This window comes from Artemia sp. Qi Xiang Cuo, chromosome 1 (genome assembly GCF_049724085.1).
Source record: "Artemia sp. Qi Xiang Cuo chromosome 1, ASM4972408v1, whole genome shotgun sequence".
NCBI lineage: Eukaryota > Metazoa > Arthropoda > Branchiopoda > Anostraca > Artemiidae > Artemia > Artemia sp. Qi Xiang Cuo.
This window is the reverse complement of record NC_142794.1, coordinates 74,359,983-74,376,357: the sequence shown is the minus strand read 5'-3', so window position 1 is coordinate 74,376,357 and position 16,375 is coordinate 74,359,983. Positions and strand designations below refer to the sequence as shown.

Here is a 16,375-nt window from a genome sequence, read left to right as displayed (position 1 = left end):
ATCTAGATTTTACGGTCAAAAACCCTGTTTAGCTTTGATTTTGTAGAAATTATTTTATTTTTCGATCCAAAAATAGACTAGTTTCTGATTTTAACCCGACAATTGTATTTTCTATAATTTTCTTACAAGAAACTAGTGTTTACGGTCAAAAACAATTATTAGCTCAGATTTTACAGAAGTATTTTATGTTTCGATCCAAAAATAGAATGTCGTTTCAAATTTGAGCCAGAGAATTGCATTTTCCATAGTTTCCTCAAATAAATAAATTGTTTACTGGCAAAATCCAATTTTATCCCAGATTGTATAGAGGTAGTTTATTTTTCAGTCCGTAGCTAGATTTAATTTTCCCTTATGAGTCGACGAATTGTATTTTCCATAGTTTTCTTACAAAAAAAAACGAGAGATTACAGTAAAAAACCCCTATTAGCTCAGATTTTACAGAAATAGTTTATTTTTCGATCCAAAAATAGACTAAAGTTTCAGATTTGCACCAGAGAATTCTATTTTCCATAATTTTCGTACAAAAAACTAGATTTTACTGCAAAAAACCCCTATTAGCTCAGATTTTATCCAGATTATTTATTTTTCGATTCATAATTGGACTTAATTTTCAGCTCTGAGCCAACAAATTGTATTTTTCATAATTTTCTTACAAAAAAAACTAGAGTTTACGGTCAAGAACCCTTTTTTAGCTCAGATTTTATAGAAATTGTTTTATTTTTCTATCCAAAAAACGACTAAAGTTTCAGATTTGAACCAGAATCCAACTCTTGCATTTCATGACAGAAATTCAAAATGAAATTTGAAAAATCAAGAGAATGTAACTGTGACAAGTTAAAGCACAACAAGTCACTACTGAAATATTCCAACTCTTGCATTTCACGACATAAATTCAAAATGGAATTTGAAAAATTAAGAGAATGTAACTGTGAGAAGGTAAAGCACAACAAAACACTACTGAAATATTCCAACTCTTGCATTTCAATGAAATAAATTCAAAATGAACTATGAAAGTCAACAGAATGTAACTGTGATAAGGTAAAGCACAACAAAACACTACTAAAATATTCCGACTCTTGCATTTCACGACAGAAATTAAATATGAACTTCGAAAAATAATCAGAACGTAACTGTGAGAAGGTAAAGCACAACAAGTCACTACTTAAATATTCCAACTCTCGCATTTTAATGAAAGAAATCCAAAATGAACTATGAAAATCAACAGAATGCAACTGTGACAAGGTAAAGCACAACAACACACTACTGAAATATTCCAACTTTTGCATTTCACGACGCAAATTCAAAATGAACTTAAAAAAATCAAGAGAATGTAACTGTGACAAGGTAAAGCACAAAAAGTCACTACTGAAATATTCCAACTCTTGCATTTCAACGAAAGAAATCCAAAATGAACTTTGAAAAATCATGAGAATGTAGCTGGGATAAGGTAAAGCATGCCAAGACACTACTGAAATATTCCAATTCTTGCACCTTGCGAAAGAAATTCAAAATGAACTTTGAAAAATTAAGAAAATGTAACTATGACAAGGTAATGCACAACAAAAAAATATTGAAATATTCTAACTCGTGCATTTCAATGAAAGAAATACAAAATTAACTATTAAAATCAACAGAATGTAACTATGAAAAGGTAAAGAACAACAAAACACTACTGAAATATTCCAACTCTTGTATTTTACGAGAGAAATTCAAAATGAACTTCGAAAAATCAAAAGAATTTAACTGTGACAAGGTAAAGCACAACAAGTCACTACCGAAATATTCCAACTCTTACATTTTACGACAGAAATTCAAAATTAACTTCGGAAAATCAAGAGAATTTATCTATGACAAGGTCACGCACAGCAAGACACTACTGAAATATTACAAATCTTGCATTTCAATAAACAAATTAAAAATTAACTTAGTAAAATCATGAGAATGTATATTTGACAAGGTAAACCACGACAAGACACTACTGAAATATTCCAATTCTTGCATTTCACGAAAGAAATTCAAAATGAACCTTGAAAAATTAAGAGAATGTAACTGTGACAAGGTAAAGCACAACAAAACACTAGTGAAATATTCCAACTCTTGCATTTCAATGAAAGAAATTCAAAATGAACTATGAAAATCAATAGAATGTAACTGTGACAAGGTATAGCACAACAAAACACTACTGAAATATTCCAACTCTTGCATTTCACGACAGAAATTCAAAATGAACTTCAAAAAATAAAGAGAATGTAACTGTGACAAGCTAAACCACGACAAGTCACTACTGAAATATTCCAACTCTTGCATTTCACGACAGAAATTCAAAATGAACTTTGAAAAATCATGAGAACGTAGCTGTGACAAGGTAAACCACGACAAGTCACTACTGAAATATTCCAACTCTGGCACTTAGCAAAAGAAATTCAAAATGAACTTCGAAAAATTAAGAGAATGTAACTGTGACAAGGTAAATCACAACAATACAATACTGAAATATTCCAACTCTTGCATTTCAATGATTGAAATTCAAAATGAACTATTAAAATCAACAGAATGTAACTGTGACAAGGTAAAGCACAACAAAACACTACTGAAATATTCCAACTCTTGCATTTTACGACAGAAATTCAAAATGAACTTCGAAAAATCAAGAGAATGTAACTGTGACAAGGTACAGCACAACATGTCACTACTGAAATAGTCCAACTCTTGCATTTCACTACAGAAATTAAAAATGAACTTTGAAAAATCAATAGAATTTAGATGTGACAAGGTAAAGCATAGCAGGTCAATATTGAAATATTCCAACTGTTGCATTTCAACGAAAGAAATCCATAATGAACTTCGAAAAGTTCAGAGAATGTAACTGTGACAAGGTAAAGCACAACAAAACACTACTGAAATATTCCAACTCTTGCATTTCAGTGAAGGAAATTCAAAATGAACTTTCTGAGTATTTTTGGTTTTCCCTTCCAAAATTGACCCTCCCCCCTCCCCTGCCCGCAGAAAGGGGTGAACGAAGGGCCTCTGAGCCTTCCCCTTGAGGCAGATCCCGTTTATATTCGATTCTGAGTATTTTTGGTTTTCCCTCCAAAATTGAATCCCCCTCTCTCCTGCCCTCAGAAATGGAGGAAGGAGGGGCCTCTGAGCATTCCCCTTGAGGCAGATCCCATTTATTTTCGATTCTGAGTATTTTTGGTTTTCACTCCAAAATTGACTCCCCCTCCCCCTGCCCTCAGAAATGGAGGAAGGAGGCGCCTCGGAGCCTTGCCCTTGAGGCATATCCTCTTTATTTTCGATTCTGAGAATTTTTGGTTTTCCCTCCAAAATTGACCCTCCCCCTCCCCTGCCCTCAGAAATTGGGGAACGATGGGCCTCTGAGCCTTGGCCTTGTGGCAGATCCCATTTATTTTGGATTCTGAGCATTTTTGCTTTTCCCTCCAAAATTGACCCTCCCCCCCTCCCCTGCCCTCAGAAATGGAGGAACTAAGTGCCTCTGAGCCGAGCCCTTGCGTCAGATCCCGTTTATATTCGATTCTGAGTATTTTTGTATTTCCCTCCAAAATTGATCCTCCCCCCCCCTCCTCTGCCCGCAGAAATGGGGGAATGAAGGGCCTCTGAGCCATCCCCTTGAGGCAGATCCCATTTATTTTAGATTCTGAGTATTTTTGATTTTCCCTCCAAAATTGACACATCGGACAGGTAAAGCTAGGTCAACTCACAATGTCATTCTATCGTTGTTAGTCATTTTCATAGACTGATGTTGTTTCAAATTTATAACAAATTACCTGAGTTAACAACCCCTTCGGGGTTACCTTAACTGTTAATCAGTTTAATCCTTCTTTTTTTCCCCACCATCATACAATCACTAATTAGAATCATTCACACTTCTATTATTCAAAACATTAATTAATATCGTTCATAGTGTCCAATTTGCGAATTCCTTATCCCTTTTTGCAAAAATGTCAAATACTCACTCTCTTTGAAAAACTAAACCAGACTATACCCACCAAACCAGACTATACCCACCAAACCAGATTATACCCACCAAACCAGCCTTGCTATAGCAGGAAGGAACGTAAAGGCCCCAAATCCATAGGTACATGCTCTGGAAAGATGCCATGGAAAGTAAAGGTCCTGAAACTTATAGTTGACCCAGAAACTTGTCTGCTTGACCCAGAAACATGTCTGGTTGGCCCGGAAACTTGTCTGGTAGGTTTTGTATAATTCCATATTCAATTGACAACAATAGCAATAACTAGTCTGGTAATCTGCCATGGAAAGGTGCCAGGGAATGTAAAGGCTGCAAATAACACAGGATGGAACATAACCTACGCAAAGTATAACCTAGATTACTACTTACCTCCACCTCCCCTTCCTTAGAACTAATGCTGTATTTATCTGAAGGCTCAATGAGAGTTAGGATGTTTTAACATTAAAATGTACACTTTGATGCATCCGCCCCTCTCCCTAACTCCAAAACGATCAGAGAAATTTTCTGTAGAGGTTTATAGCTCCCATCTGCAAAAATTTGAAATTTTGTTGTTTTATTTTGCAAAAAAGATCACTTTTTTTCTAGAGAGAGAGAGAGATGGTCGTATCGAACCAAGAGTCCGTGAAGATCAGGAGAGGGCTCATCTGAATCAAAATTAAAAGCCTAAGTGTCATTTTAAGTAACCAAACAGATTGTAGGGCAACTAGTTCCGCTCCCGTATTCCTTTTTCCCTAAAGACATCCGAATGAAATTTTTAGATAACCATTTGGTTCAACATAGAAAGGTCAAATAAATATTTTGGGGGGAGGGGGTCTGCTGGTTGCACTCCGATCACTTTTGACTCTTAAAAAGGGCAGTAGAATTTTTAATTTCGAATCAAATGACCCTCCTCCAAAGTCTATACCTTTCATACGAAGTGCCACTGGTAAAAACAAAATAAATAATACATTGAAGCCTTATGGCCCTATCAAACAGTTCGTGGTAACGAACTGTAAGTAAGGAGCGACCCGGCTCAATAGTAACCGAAACTCTATGAAACAGAATTTTGATGACAATAGTTATATCAAAAGAATTGGCTTTTTATGCTGATTTCAAATATATAAGTTTCAATAAGTTTATTCTTACCCATTAAAGGTTACGGGTCTGAGAAAATTTGTCTGATTTTCGGAAAAAGAGAAAAACACCCTCTAGAATCTTATGAAATCATAGAATCTTAATGAAAATCACACCATCAGATTCAGCGTATCAGAGAACCCTATGTAGATGTTTCAAATTCCTATCTGCAAATGTGGAATTTTGTAGTTTTTGCCTGAAGAAAGATCACGGTTGCATGTTTATTTGTTGTTTTTTTCTGGGGTAAAAGTTTCGACCCAGTGGTCCTAGATTACCGGGAGAGGACTCGTTCGAACGGAAATTAAAAGTTCTAGTGCCCTTTGTACGTGACAAAAAAATTGGAGGGCAACTAGGTCCCCTTCCAAGCCCCTTCTTTTCTAAAAATCGTCCGATCAAAATTTTGAGATAGCCATTTTCTTCAGTATATCTGAAAGGCCGAATAACTATGCCTTTGGAGACATGACCATGACCCCCCACAGCCCCTGGGAAAAGGTCTTTAAGTTAAAAATTTGTCCATTGTCTACGTATAGTATTTGTTAGTGGGAAGTGTGCATACATTTTTCAGGTGGCGCGGGTTAAATTTTTTGCTGGTGGGATTTTTCTGTGGGGATAATTTTCCATGAGGAAGTTTCAAGCGGGTGAATTTTTACAGGGGAAATTTTACATTGGGAGAATTTGCCAGAATTCCTGTACGAAATTCTTCCTATGTCTTGTTTTCGCTTTGCCGGCTCAATTTAAACGATCAGAAATTAAATAAATAAAAAACAAGTTTTTTCAACTGAAAGTAAGGAACAACATTAAAACTTAAAACAAACAGAAATTATTATGTATATGAATATGAGGGGGGTTGCCCCTTCTCAAAACCTCGCTCTTTTCGCTAAAGTTTGAATTCTGTCCCAATTCTGTGAAAACGGCTCCTGAAACACCATGTTCGTTTAATTAGAACGATAAGAAGCTTTTTTTTAAAAAGTACTAAAAACTTCAGCGTACAGAGCGAGGTGTTGAGGAGGAGCAACCCCCGTCATATGCGTAATAATTTCTGTTCTTTTCAAGTTTTAATGTTGCACCTTACTTTCACTTGAAAAAACTTTTTTTTTTAATATAGGCAACGCTAGACTGTTCCCAACTGATCTGGTTTGTTTCGGCCGTACTTTGCTCAGAAAATGTGATGAACTGTTTGGTTCTATTAATTTTTTTTTTCTAATATTGTATTGTTACTGAAATCGGCTTGTTAAGTTTCATTAAAAAATCAGAACCTGGCCATTTTTTACCATTTAGTGCATCTGATCGACTTTTCTAAGTACCCATTTTGTTTTCTCTGGGGCTGTTCAATTTTGCATGCGGGGGATTATTTGGGGGGGGGGGGGGTATTCCGCTAGGGAATTTACCAGGGGATTCCCGGAGAGGAGATGTTTCGAGAGGGAACGCATAGCGCCAGAGTAGGTTCTCTGCTGTATTGTAAAATTCTATTAATTCTTAATGCTCTTAGTAGCGGAAGCGGTAGTTTTCGAAACTAAAACTAATCGTGGTTGCAGCGTCATACGCGACTTATTAAAGAGTGAACCATAGCCCATGGTAACCGGAAATGAAAAATATGTTTAAAAAAAGAAAGAGAAACTGTCTAGTGAGGAAGAATCGTAATTTGAAGCTGATTCAGGAATGGTAATACCACGCAAAAACTAAGGGATTTAGTTTGACCGACCAGAAATTTCACTTTCATATCAAATATATATTAAATTCAATCTAAAAATGCAATTAAAAATGGCATTACAGTTTTCGCATTCATGCTCAGGAGTGCCGAACTTCTTGGAAAGCTATACTGCAAGTAATACATGTTTGTAGATATTATTGAAAAGTTTGCCATGCTTGGGCGCTCTTTGGACTTCGGCTCAACTCTATTTGTCCTTAGATTCTCTCCCTCAAGTGGTGGTTACATTTTTGGTGAATATAGTTAAAAAAAAAAAGATATTTATTCCATGCTGTGTTCAGGTTTTTTTTTTTCACGTGATTGACTGGTAGTACCATAGATGCAGGATGGTTTTTTTTTACCCAGCTATCCTTTGTCTATTTTCTTTCTCCTTTACTTCCTACTAAGACCAAAGAGATTCTTGATAGCTTATTTGGTGTTTTGTAATCTGTAACTTCTTGGTAATTTTGAAGTTTGTGTCCCTGTATTTCTAGAGGGAAGAAAATGAGAGAAAATGTTCCCTTCTTTGCAACTGGTGTAAGCTGTGTTATACATCCAAGAAATCCATTTGTTCCTACGGTACATTTCAACTATAGATACTTTGAAGTAGAAGATGATGCAGGTGAAAAAATTGTAAGTTTCTTTTATTCATGTGTTTTTGCTATGTTCAAATGCTATTACCGAAGTTATGGAACTGTCTGCTACCTGCAATTTTGATATCAGTGGGTAATAATGAGTTTGAGAGTAAATTCTATGCTCTCTCTCATCACTTTGGGTTCCAGCACAAATTTGGGTGTCCACCGGCACCGTCTGCTGTTGCCAACTCGCTTATTAAAGCCCGTAATTCTTGTATCTCCGTGTTTGTTGGAGGACTCAAATTCAGCTCGTCTTGCATTTCCTTATCTATATGTCAATGTTTTCTCTTGACGCTAAGAGGAATGCAAGTCGTTGAATCACTAAGACTGCATCAAATTGTTTCAAAAGTTTTGTCCAATTTTATGAATCTTCTTCAAACTCTACCTTACTGATTATTTATTTAATTTATTTAAAATAAGCGCTATTTGATTCACTGCACTTTTGCCAAAATAACGCAAGTCGACTAATTCCGTAGGCATAAAAATTGAGTGCTCGGAATTCGGTGAAGCCGACAAAGGCGTTTGTTGCCTCATCAGGATTGGAAAGGGTTTTACCGGTGAGAAAGTTATTGAGAGGCTTGAAAAGATGATAGTTGCTTCGTGAGAGCTCTGGGAACTATGGTAGGCTAAGCAGAATTTCAATGCTCAATTCGTTTAATTTTTGGACTGTAACTTGTGAAACTTACGGATGGGCCTTGTCGTTAAGCAGGATTGGACCTCTTCTCTTGACCAGTGCCGGCTGCTGCTGATGCCATTTTCGTTAACTTTCGTTGATTTCCTGAAAATTTGTCGTGGTTGTGATGGTTTGGCCCGGCTGCAGAAAGTTATGAGGAATCAAACCAGGTCTTTGTCTTGTTAAGGAACTTTGGTCTTTTTTGGTGGGTTTTCGAATTGGGAAGCTCCTGGGTGGCTCATCGGTTTCTATCTACTGTCCTGAATGTCTCCGGTTGTCATAAAGGATCTGCTTTTCAGCAGAGTGACGATCTGATCCAAAAAAGGATTATTTTTTGGTTGCGCAAAAGCAAAGAAGAGCAGACAATGTTCAAATCGAGGGACATCCAATTTTAGAGATTTTTGACCTTTCTAAGAATTTTTAAACCATCAAAACTACATGACAATGGGCGAACATATGTCCCTATTTTCTTAAAAAGTCCCTAAAGTCCTTAATTTCATTGAATTAGCTAGCAAAGACATTGCCTTTTTGGTTCAAAGTTTTTTTTCTCTATTCAGTTCTGAATAGTTACTCTTTCTGCCAATTTTTTTTTATCGTGTCGAGCAATTTGAGCAATGTCAGATTTAAGGGGAGTCTACAGGAGCAAGTTCCTTACTAGGATATCAGATGCTTCTTTTTTAATCTTCCAACTTATAATTTCAATATAGTGCCTTTCAGGGCCGGACCCAGGACTTTTTGTAGGGGGAGGGGGGACGCAAAAGAGGTTGATCCGATAAACTTGCGTTAGGAGTAAGTTTAGTTAACGCAAACTTGCGTTAATCAGGTAAATTACACTATTTTAGACTACGTTAGGGGGGGGGGGGGGGTGCCCCCCACTGGATCCGCCGCTGGTGCCTTTATTCATTGATATTGATATTGGATCATCTTACCAAAAAGATGGTGCAATATCAAAGTTAATGTGACATTTGATTAGTTCGAGAAAAAATCACTAGGGAGTTTACTTGTTACAGAAATAAGCATGCTGGGTCTCAATCAAGAGCAGTTTTTAAATATTCTTTTGGTAGGGATCTATAAGTGATGAACCAGGTAATGCCTGGTTGTTCCAACGGTGAGGAATAAATGGAATAAAATGTCCCTAAGTACTAGGACTCCAAATTTGTACCAGTAATAGAAGCCACTCCTGTAAAAAAAAAAACAAAAAAAAACTATGGTCCCAATTTAGTTCAGTTTGAATTTTCTTGGGGGCAAAAAGTGGGAAGTACCTGATTGGGTTTAATAGGCTCATATACTTTATCTGAACCTGTAGAAACTAGATTACCTTTCCCCAGTTACCACGTACTGTTTGATCGGAACATAGAAATGGTTTTTCAGGCCTAGTTTGCTATTTATCTTCCTGTTTGATTGTGTTCTGGTGCTATCCTGTAGGAAACGCTAAAAAGGATCTCATCTTTGCATAATTAATTTTTCTTTTAGCATTTTTAATTTCCTTTCTTCTTGTAACTGGGGTGGCAAGAGCTTGAAAGCTGGTCTAGTTTCTTCATTTTGAGCAATTGTTAATTCACGCTTGTGTCCTCTAGATATTACGAAACTGCTTAAAACTCCTTTTGTAAATAGACTCATTGCACTTGGTATTTTATACTTAGCTTTGTTCCTTTTTCAATGTTGCATACGTCATCCGGGTTGCAGCGGTAGCTAGCAATCTGGGTTGCAGCGGTAGCTAGCAACCTAGTAAGAGACGATCACGTCCAATGTTAAGAAATATAAAAACCCATAACTCCTAAAAAAAAGTCAGATCAAAACAAAAACCATTAGAACCACCTTGTCCGAAACCCCTATATAGGAAACTTTCTGTCCCTTGGCTTGAACAGTAAGGGAAATATATTGGCTTGAAAATCAAGAAAAGTGGTGGATACTACAACATTCTGCCTAAACGGCATATTTTTTTCTTTCTTCTTTCTTTCTTTTCCTCAGATAGCTTGGCACTGGAACATCGTAGAGTTGTTCAATGGCTCATTTTAAAGGAAATTAATTGGATTAAAAATCTTTTGTAACTAAAATAAATTATTTCTGAAAGATAATAAATTTTTCCACTAAAAATTACATTTTTGATGTCTTTTCATACTGCAGTCTTTTCAAAGATATTTAATTTTTGTACATAAATCATAATCGTATACCAGCGGTAAGATTTGAACCCACGCCTCCGAAGAGACTGGTGACTAATACCAGCGCCTTGGACCACTCGCCACACTGCATCTCATAACTATATATGTGAATCCGGGTTGCAGCAGTAGCTAGCAACCTAGTAAGAGACGATCAGTCCACTGCTAAGAAATATAAAAACCCAGAACACCTAAAAATAGAGTCAGATCAAAGCAAAAGTACATCATTAGAACCACCCTGTCTGAAACCCTACTAGATAAATAATGAATGTCGTCATAGTTTTATTAGAGCTATGACGTGAATAGAAAAACACGACATTATGTGGTTATTTCTGAAGACGACATGAAATAATTATAATAAAAAACGACGTCTTGCCTACAATAAATTTTATAGGCCACTTAACTATAGTATAGGCTAGTACAGTTATATTTAAGGTCAATATATTAAAATTTTCCATTAAAAGACGATCATTGGAATAAAAACCCATTACATACATTTGATTTAGTTAGCTACTTGATTGTTTGAAGCTAGTCTCTTACTATTTCAAAGAAGAAAAAGCCGTAGGCTTTTTCCTGTTTGTCATCAATTATCCGGGTTGCAGCGGTAGCTAGCAACCTAGTAAGAGACGATTACACCCCATAGTAAAAACTAAAGTAGCCTATAACTCCTGAAAAAAGATTCACATCAAAACAAGAAGTACATTATTGGAACTGCCTTGTTCAAAACTTCTATATAGCAAACTTACCGTCCTTTGTCTTGAATAACAAAGAAAATATATTGGCTTGAAAATTAAGAAAATTGACTTTAACCACGATATTCTCCACAAACGGCATCTTTTTTTCTTTCCGGTTTTTCTTTCTCCTCAGCTAGCTGGGCACTGGAAAATCTTAGAGAGCTGTATAATAGCTCATTTTAAAGGAAATTGCTACATCTAGTGCCTTTTGTGATTAAAATAAAATATGTTTAAAAGTTACATTAAAGAATGAACTGTAGCCTATAGTTACTGAAGTATTAAAAGGAATCATTATATAGAGGATGATGTAACACATATTTATCTTTAGATAAGATAGTATAATACAAATTAGTTTGAATTATTTACCTTTAAAATTCATCGTAATAATAAGTTCAGACCAGTGTTTGGTTATGGTTATGGAATTCGAAGATGATAAGGGAACGAGTTAGAGAGGTTTTAGTTTATAGGTCTAAATGACAAGTTTAATGGGTAAATTTTAAGGGGTAATTAGTGCAAGAGCAAACACACTGGTTAGAAACTAGTCTCTTTATAAGAAGGTTCTCTGTAAATTTCTCTCTATAAAGAAACTAGTTAGCAGCTTGTTTTGTATCAAATCAGGAGTTAAGCAGGGTTGTGTTCTATCCCCCTTTATATGGATTATTTTGATAGATTTTGTCTTAAGGAGCACAGGAAAGGCAATGGGAGACCACGGAATCAAATGGAGAAAAAAAAGTCTCATGGACTTAGATTTATAAAGATCTATATAGATCTATAAAGAAACTAGTTAGCAGCTTGTTTTGTATCAAATCAGGAGTTAAGCAGGGTTGTGTTCTATCCCCCTTTATATGGATTATTTTGATGGATTTTGTCTTAAGGAGCACAGGAAAGGCAATGGGAGACCACGGAATCAAATGGAGAGGAAAAAGTCTCATAGACTTAGATTTTGCTGATGATTTAAGCATCCTAGAGGAAAGTGAGATCAGAATGAATGAATGGTTTAGCGAGCTCAGGGTGCTAGAATAGGTTTGAAAATTAATGTTAAGAAGGCTAAGGGTAGGAATAAGTGAAGATGAAAAGGTGACGTTGGGTAATGAAAAGACTGAACTGGTAGGCAGTTTCACTTACCTTGGTAGTATTATTAGTAAAGATGGTGGGAGCAGTGAAGAAGTTAAAAGTAGAATAGCCAAGGCTCAGGGTGTTTTTCCACAGTTAAAAAAAAGTTTGGAAGAATAGGAAGATAAATCTGCAAACCAAGGTTAGAATATTAGAAGCTACAGTGATGACAGTAGTCAAATATGGCTCTGAAACATAGGCGCTTCGAAAAGCGGATGAAGATTTGCTAGATGTTTTCCAGAGAAATTGCTTAAGGATTGTTCTGGGTACCCGACTGACAGTATTTCAAGCAATAGGCTGTACGAAAAATGTGGTTCAATACCTCTCTCTAGGGCTATAATGAAAGAAAGGTTGAGGTGGCTAGGGCACGTTGTGCGGATGAAGGATGACAGATTGCCGAAGATTGTTCTTTTCGGCCAACTGTCTAGGGCTAAACGGAAAGCAGGTTGTCCTCTTCTGGGGTGGGAGGACGTCATAAATAATGATTTAAAGGAAAAGAGAACTTCGTGGGAGGGTGTAAATAGGGAGGCTTTGTATAGATTGGGATAGAGAAGGAGCGTGCATAGCTGTGTTGACCTCAGGCGGCTTGGTGCTGCGGTGAGTTGTTAGTAGTAGTAGTTAGTATCACATGAAAGGATCGTGTGTCATTACTTTTTGTTTTGAGAAAAAATCAAGCTGACTTCATTAGTTTCATCGCCTAAGTTAAAAAAGTTTTTTTTAAGGTTTGTTGTGTATATTAAAAAAAGAGAAAAATCAGTAAAAAGAAATATCTTGTGAAGTAAAGAGCGTCGAAATTTAAAAGATGAGGTTTACAACCAGTAAAAAGATTAAAAAACAAAATTGTTGAAATTTAAAACAAACAAAAATAATTTCTTCACAGAGTACGCAAGATGCATGAACAAAACTCACTCGAATAAACTGACTCGCGACATTTTCAAATATCTGTAGAATAAAAAAAAAAACAAGACACAAACCTTGGGATTCTTGTAAAAAACAGACGAATTAAGCTAAGACAAATTAAATTTGAGGTTTTAAAATTAAAAAAAAAAAAACAGTTGTTTTTAAACTAGTACTTTAACAGAAAATGAGCTTGTTTACGCTTTTTAAGAAAAATGTAATTTTATACTAAATATACTGATATCATGGCTGGCGAAAGACTATTAACTTAGTCTTATATTTTATACAGGCAACCTTGGAAATTTTCTGCTACTAAGAGAGCATCTTATTATTATTTTTTTTTTTTGGTGGGGGGGAGGGTAGTTTTGTGTTTTCAGTAAAGAGCTAGTTGCTTATTACTTGCCATCATTGGTTAAAGGATTAGTCTCGGCTCATTTTCCTCTCAAGAAGTTTTTTCCTCTAAAAATTATTTTTCACAATATTAAAAAGGTTTATTTTGGGGAGCTGAATGCTTTCTGTAGAAAAAGGGAACTTTATTTCAGAAATATGCCGAATTGTGTTGAATGTCAACCCATTTTTTAGCTTATTTGTCTGGTTGCAAGGCCGTACCCACGATTTTTTTTCGGAGGGGGTTTTACTAAAAAAAAAAAATTCGGGAGGGGGGGGTTTAAACAAAAAACCTAAAAAAAAGGCAAACGAAATTTTTTTATATCCATTTTCGTTACTTTTTTACGAGTCAGACAAACATTTCGGGGAGGGTTCAAACCCCCCAAACCCCCCCCCCCCTCTGGGTACGGCCTCGTCTGGTTGGTCGGTAAAGGGAAGCTCTACCCCGTGCACTTTTTTAGGCCTTGCGATTCGTTTCAGTAGTTCTTAACAGACTAAAAAACTATTGTTTATATCACAGATTAATTTTTGGAAAATAGTTCTATTACTTTGAAGAATATTCAGACGATTCTGGGGAAAATTTTGATTCCATGTGGAAAATTCAGAAAATTCGCTTATTGAATTGTATTTTGGGATAGTTAACAAATGAAATATAGAGAGAAAACGGATATAATGTTTAAAAAAAAAGCAGTGGACAAAACAAAAAAAAACTTTAAAATTGCAAAAATCCTTTTTTTTATTATATTTTTATTATTTGAAGTTAGTTTTTTTTTTGTTCCCTGCTTTTTTTTAAGTATTATACCCATTTTTTCTCATTATTTTCATTCATTAAAATCTATGAAGTGAAAGGCAGTGTGGTCTAAGAAATTATTTGGGATAGTTAAAATAGGTTTAAATTTGTTTATGATATACCCCCTCTTTCAATGCAATAAAATATGGGAATTCTTCCATACTTTTCCTATGTTCTACACCGTAGAGTATAGAATCTTTTCTAATATTTTATTTCACGGCACTAAGCACGATCAACATGTGTAAATTTATAGCCTATTTGCTTCCTTCATAAAGATTCCTTTAAATAATTCAAACATGTATTTACCAAAAGTCTTGCATAGCCTTGTTTAAGAGCAAAACACAATATATCTTCTTTTTTTTAGTAATTTGTGTTTCTTTTTAAAGCTATAATCTGTATTTTGAGGGCTTGTTTCATGATATGTATCAAACAGTTCGTGGTAAAGAACTGTAAGTAAAGAGCGACTCAGCCCGATTGTATTCGACACTCTACAAGAAGGAATTTCGATAACAATAGATACTTCAAAAGAATTGGCTTTTGATGCTGCTTAATTAAACAAAACTTGCTGAAAAAGAAGTTTTTTAAAGAAAAGTAAATGGCCATATTAAGCTTAAGACAGGCAGAAATAAATTCCTATAATAATTCTAACTCAGAACGACCAGAAATTACTATTTAAAAATAAATGAAACCCAAAACGAACAGGAATTAAGTGAACAATCATACCAAACGAAAATAACAAATGTAGTAATAAAATTAAAAAATAATTCTTAAAACAAGTAAAGCTTAGATTGAATATTAGAGTCAAACATAAAACGAACAAAATCAATGCAAACAAGGGTTTGGCTACGCTCTCTTCCCCTCCCCTAACTGTAAAAGTATAAAGCTACTGCGTCATTTGAGCTTTACTGAAAACGAATTATATTACAAATACTTTTTTTTGTACTCGGTTGCTGAGCATTCAGCAATCAATATCATTGTATGTCCAATATTCAGTTTAATTTTATTAGTCCTTTCCAAGGACTGTTCAAGACACATACTTTTCAATAAAACGCAAGTAACGCAGTAAGCTTTAGACTTTTAAAGCTAGGGGGGAGTATCCAAACTCTTCTTTATAGTGATTTTTGTTCGTTTTAAACTTGATTTGAGTATCCAATTTAAGTTTTACTCGTTTTAAGATTTATTTATTCATTTATATTAGTACCTGTTGACGTTTTTGTTGGCTATGATTATTTATTTAATTTCTGCTCATTTCAGGTTTCCTTTATTCTCTAATAGCAATTTCTGTTCGTTTTGAATTTGGATTATTATATGAATTTATTTTTTTTTGTAGTTAAGTTTAGTATGGGTCTTTACTAATCTTTGAAAAAAAAAGTTTCAGAAAGTTTTTTTTTTTTTTATTAATAAATGAAAATGCCTTTTTACCGTTTTATTAAAAACAAGCTTCTTGTGCCTTTTGGGTAAAGTTAAGTCTTGCACCTTCGGCCAAATATAGTCACAAAAAAAAAAAACGGCAGATAAAGATTTTGATTTATCAATTTACATTACAAAAATTGTGTTGAGCCAGGATAGAACCAGATATTAGAAAGTGACTGAAATGGATGGAAAAAAAATTGTGAAACTTGCTTTTTAAAAGAAATGTTCCTTGCGACGCGCGGGATTAACCGGTGATCCACTAATTATGAGAAACAAGCTTTTCCACTACGCTGTCACAAGGTATCTGGCTATTTTGTTTTTCTAGCAGTTTGTTCGCAAAATTTCAGTAGAAAAATTCTAATAGCTGATTTTTTTTTCTTTGGGGATGGGGCGGAGGGTTCAGCAAAGCAATGGATTATTTTCCAATCATGAATTCGAGCATTTGATGTTGTTTTTTACTTAGTGAGGCTTGTCTTCTTAATATGTTTCTTTTGTTCTTCCGCTATATGAGTTATTTTGCCTGATTATTTTAATTCTGTAGAATTTTTTTTCAGTATTAAAATATTAACTTGTATTCTATATTATATTCTAATTTACTTTGTTTCTTTTTTTTTTTGAAAAAAAATATGAATCGAAATTTAAATCTGTACATGCAAATATGTTTTAATTCAAAAATGATCACGGAAAATCTAATCCTCACAAATATTAAAATATGAAGTATCATGATTTGCATAGTCTTTTTATTAGTTCAACTTCCTCCTCAACATGTCCAAAAGGTTT

General features: G+C 34.9%; 1 protein-coding gene across 1 annotated transcript in view; it reads left to right on the top strand.

Moving 5' to 3' along the window:
* Positions 1 to 16,375, top strand: part of Coprox (oxygen-dependent coproporphyrinogen-III oxidase) — an 82,157-nt gene that overhangs the window by 48,282 nt on the left and 17,500 nt on the right. Inside the window, exon 7 of the mRNA XM_089091809.1 lies at positions 7,289 to 7,427. Within this exon, the coding sequence (XP_088947935.1) occupies positions 7,289 to 7,427 (139 nt within the window). The remainder of the gene's footprint in view (positions 1 to 7,288; positions 7,428 to 16,375) is intronic.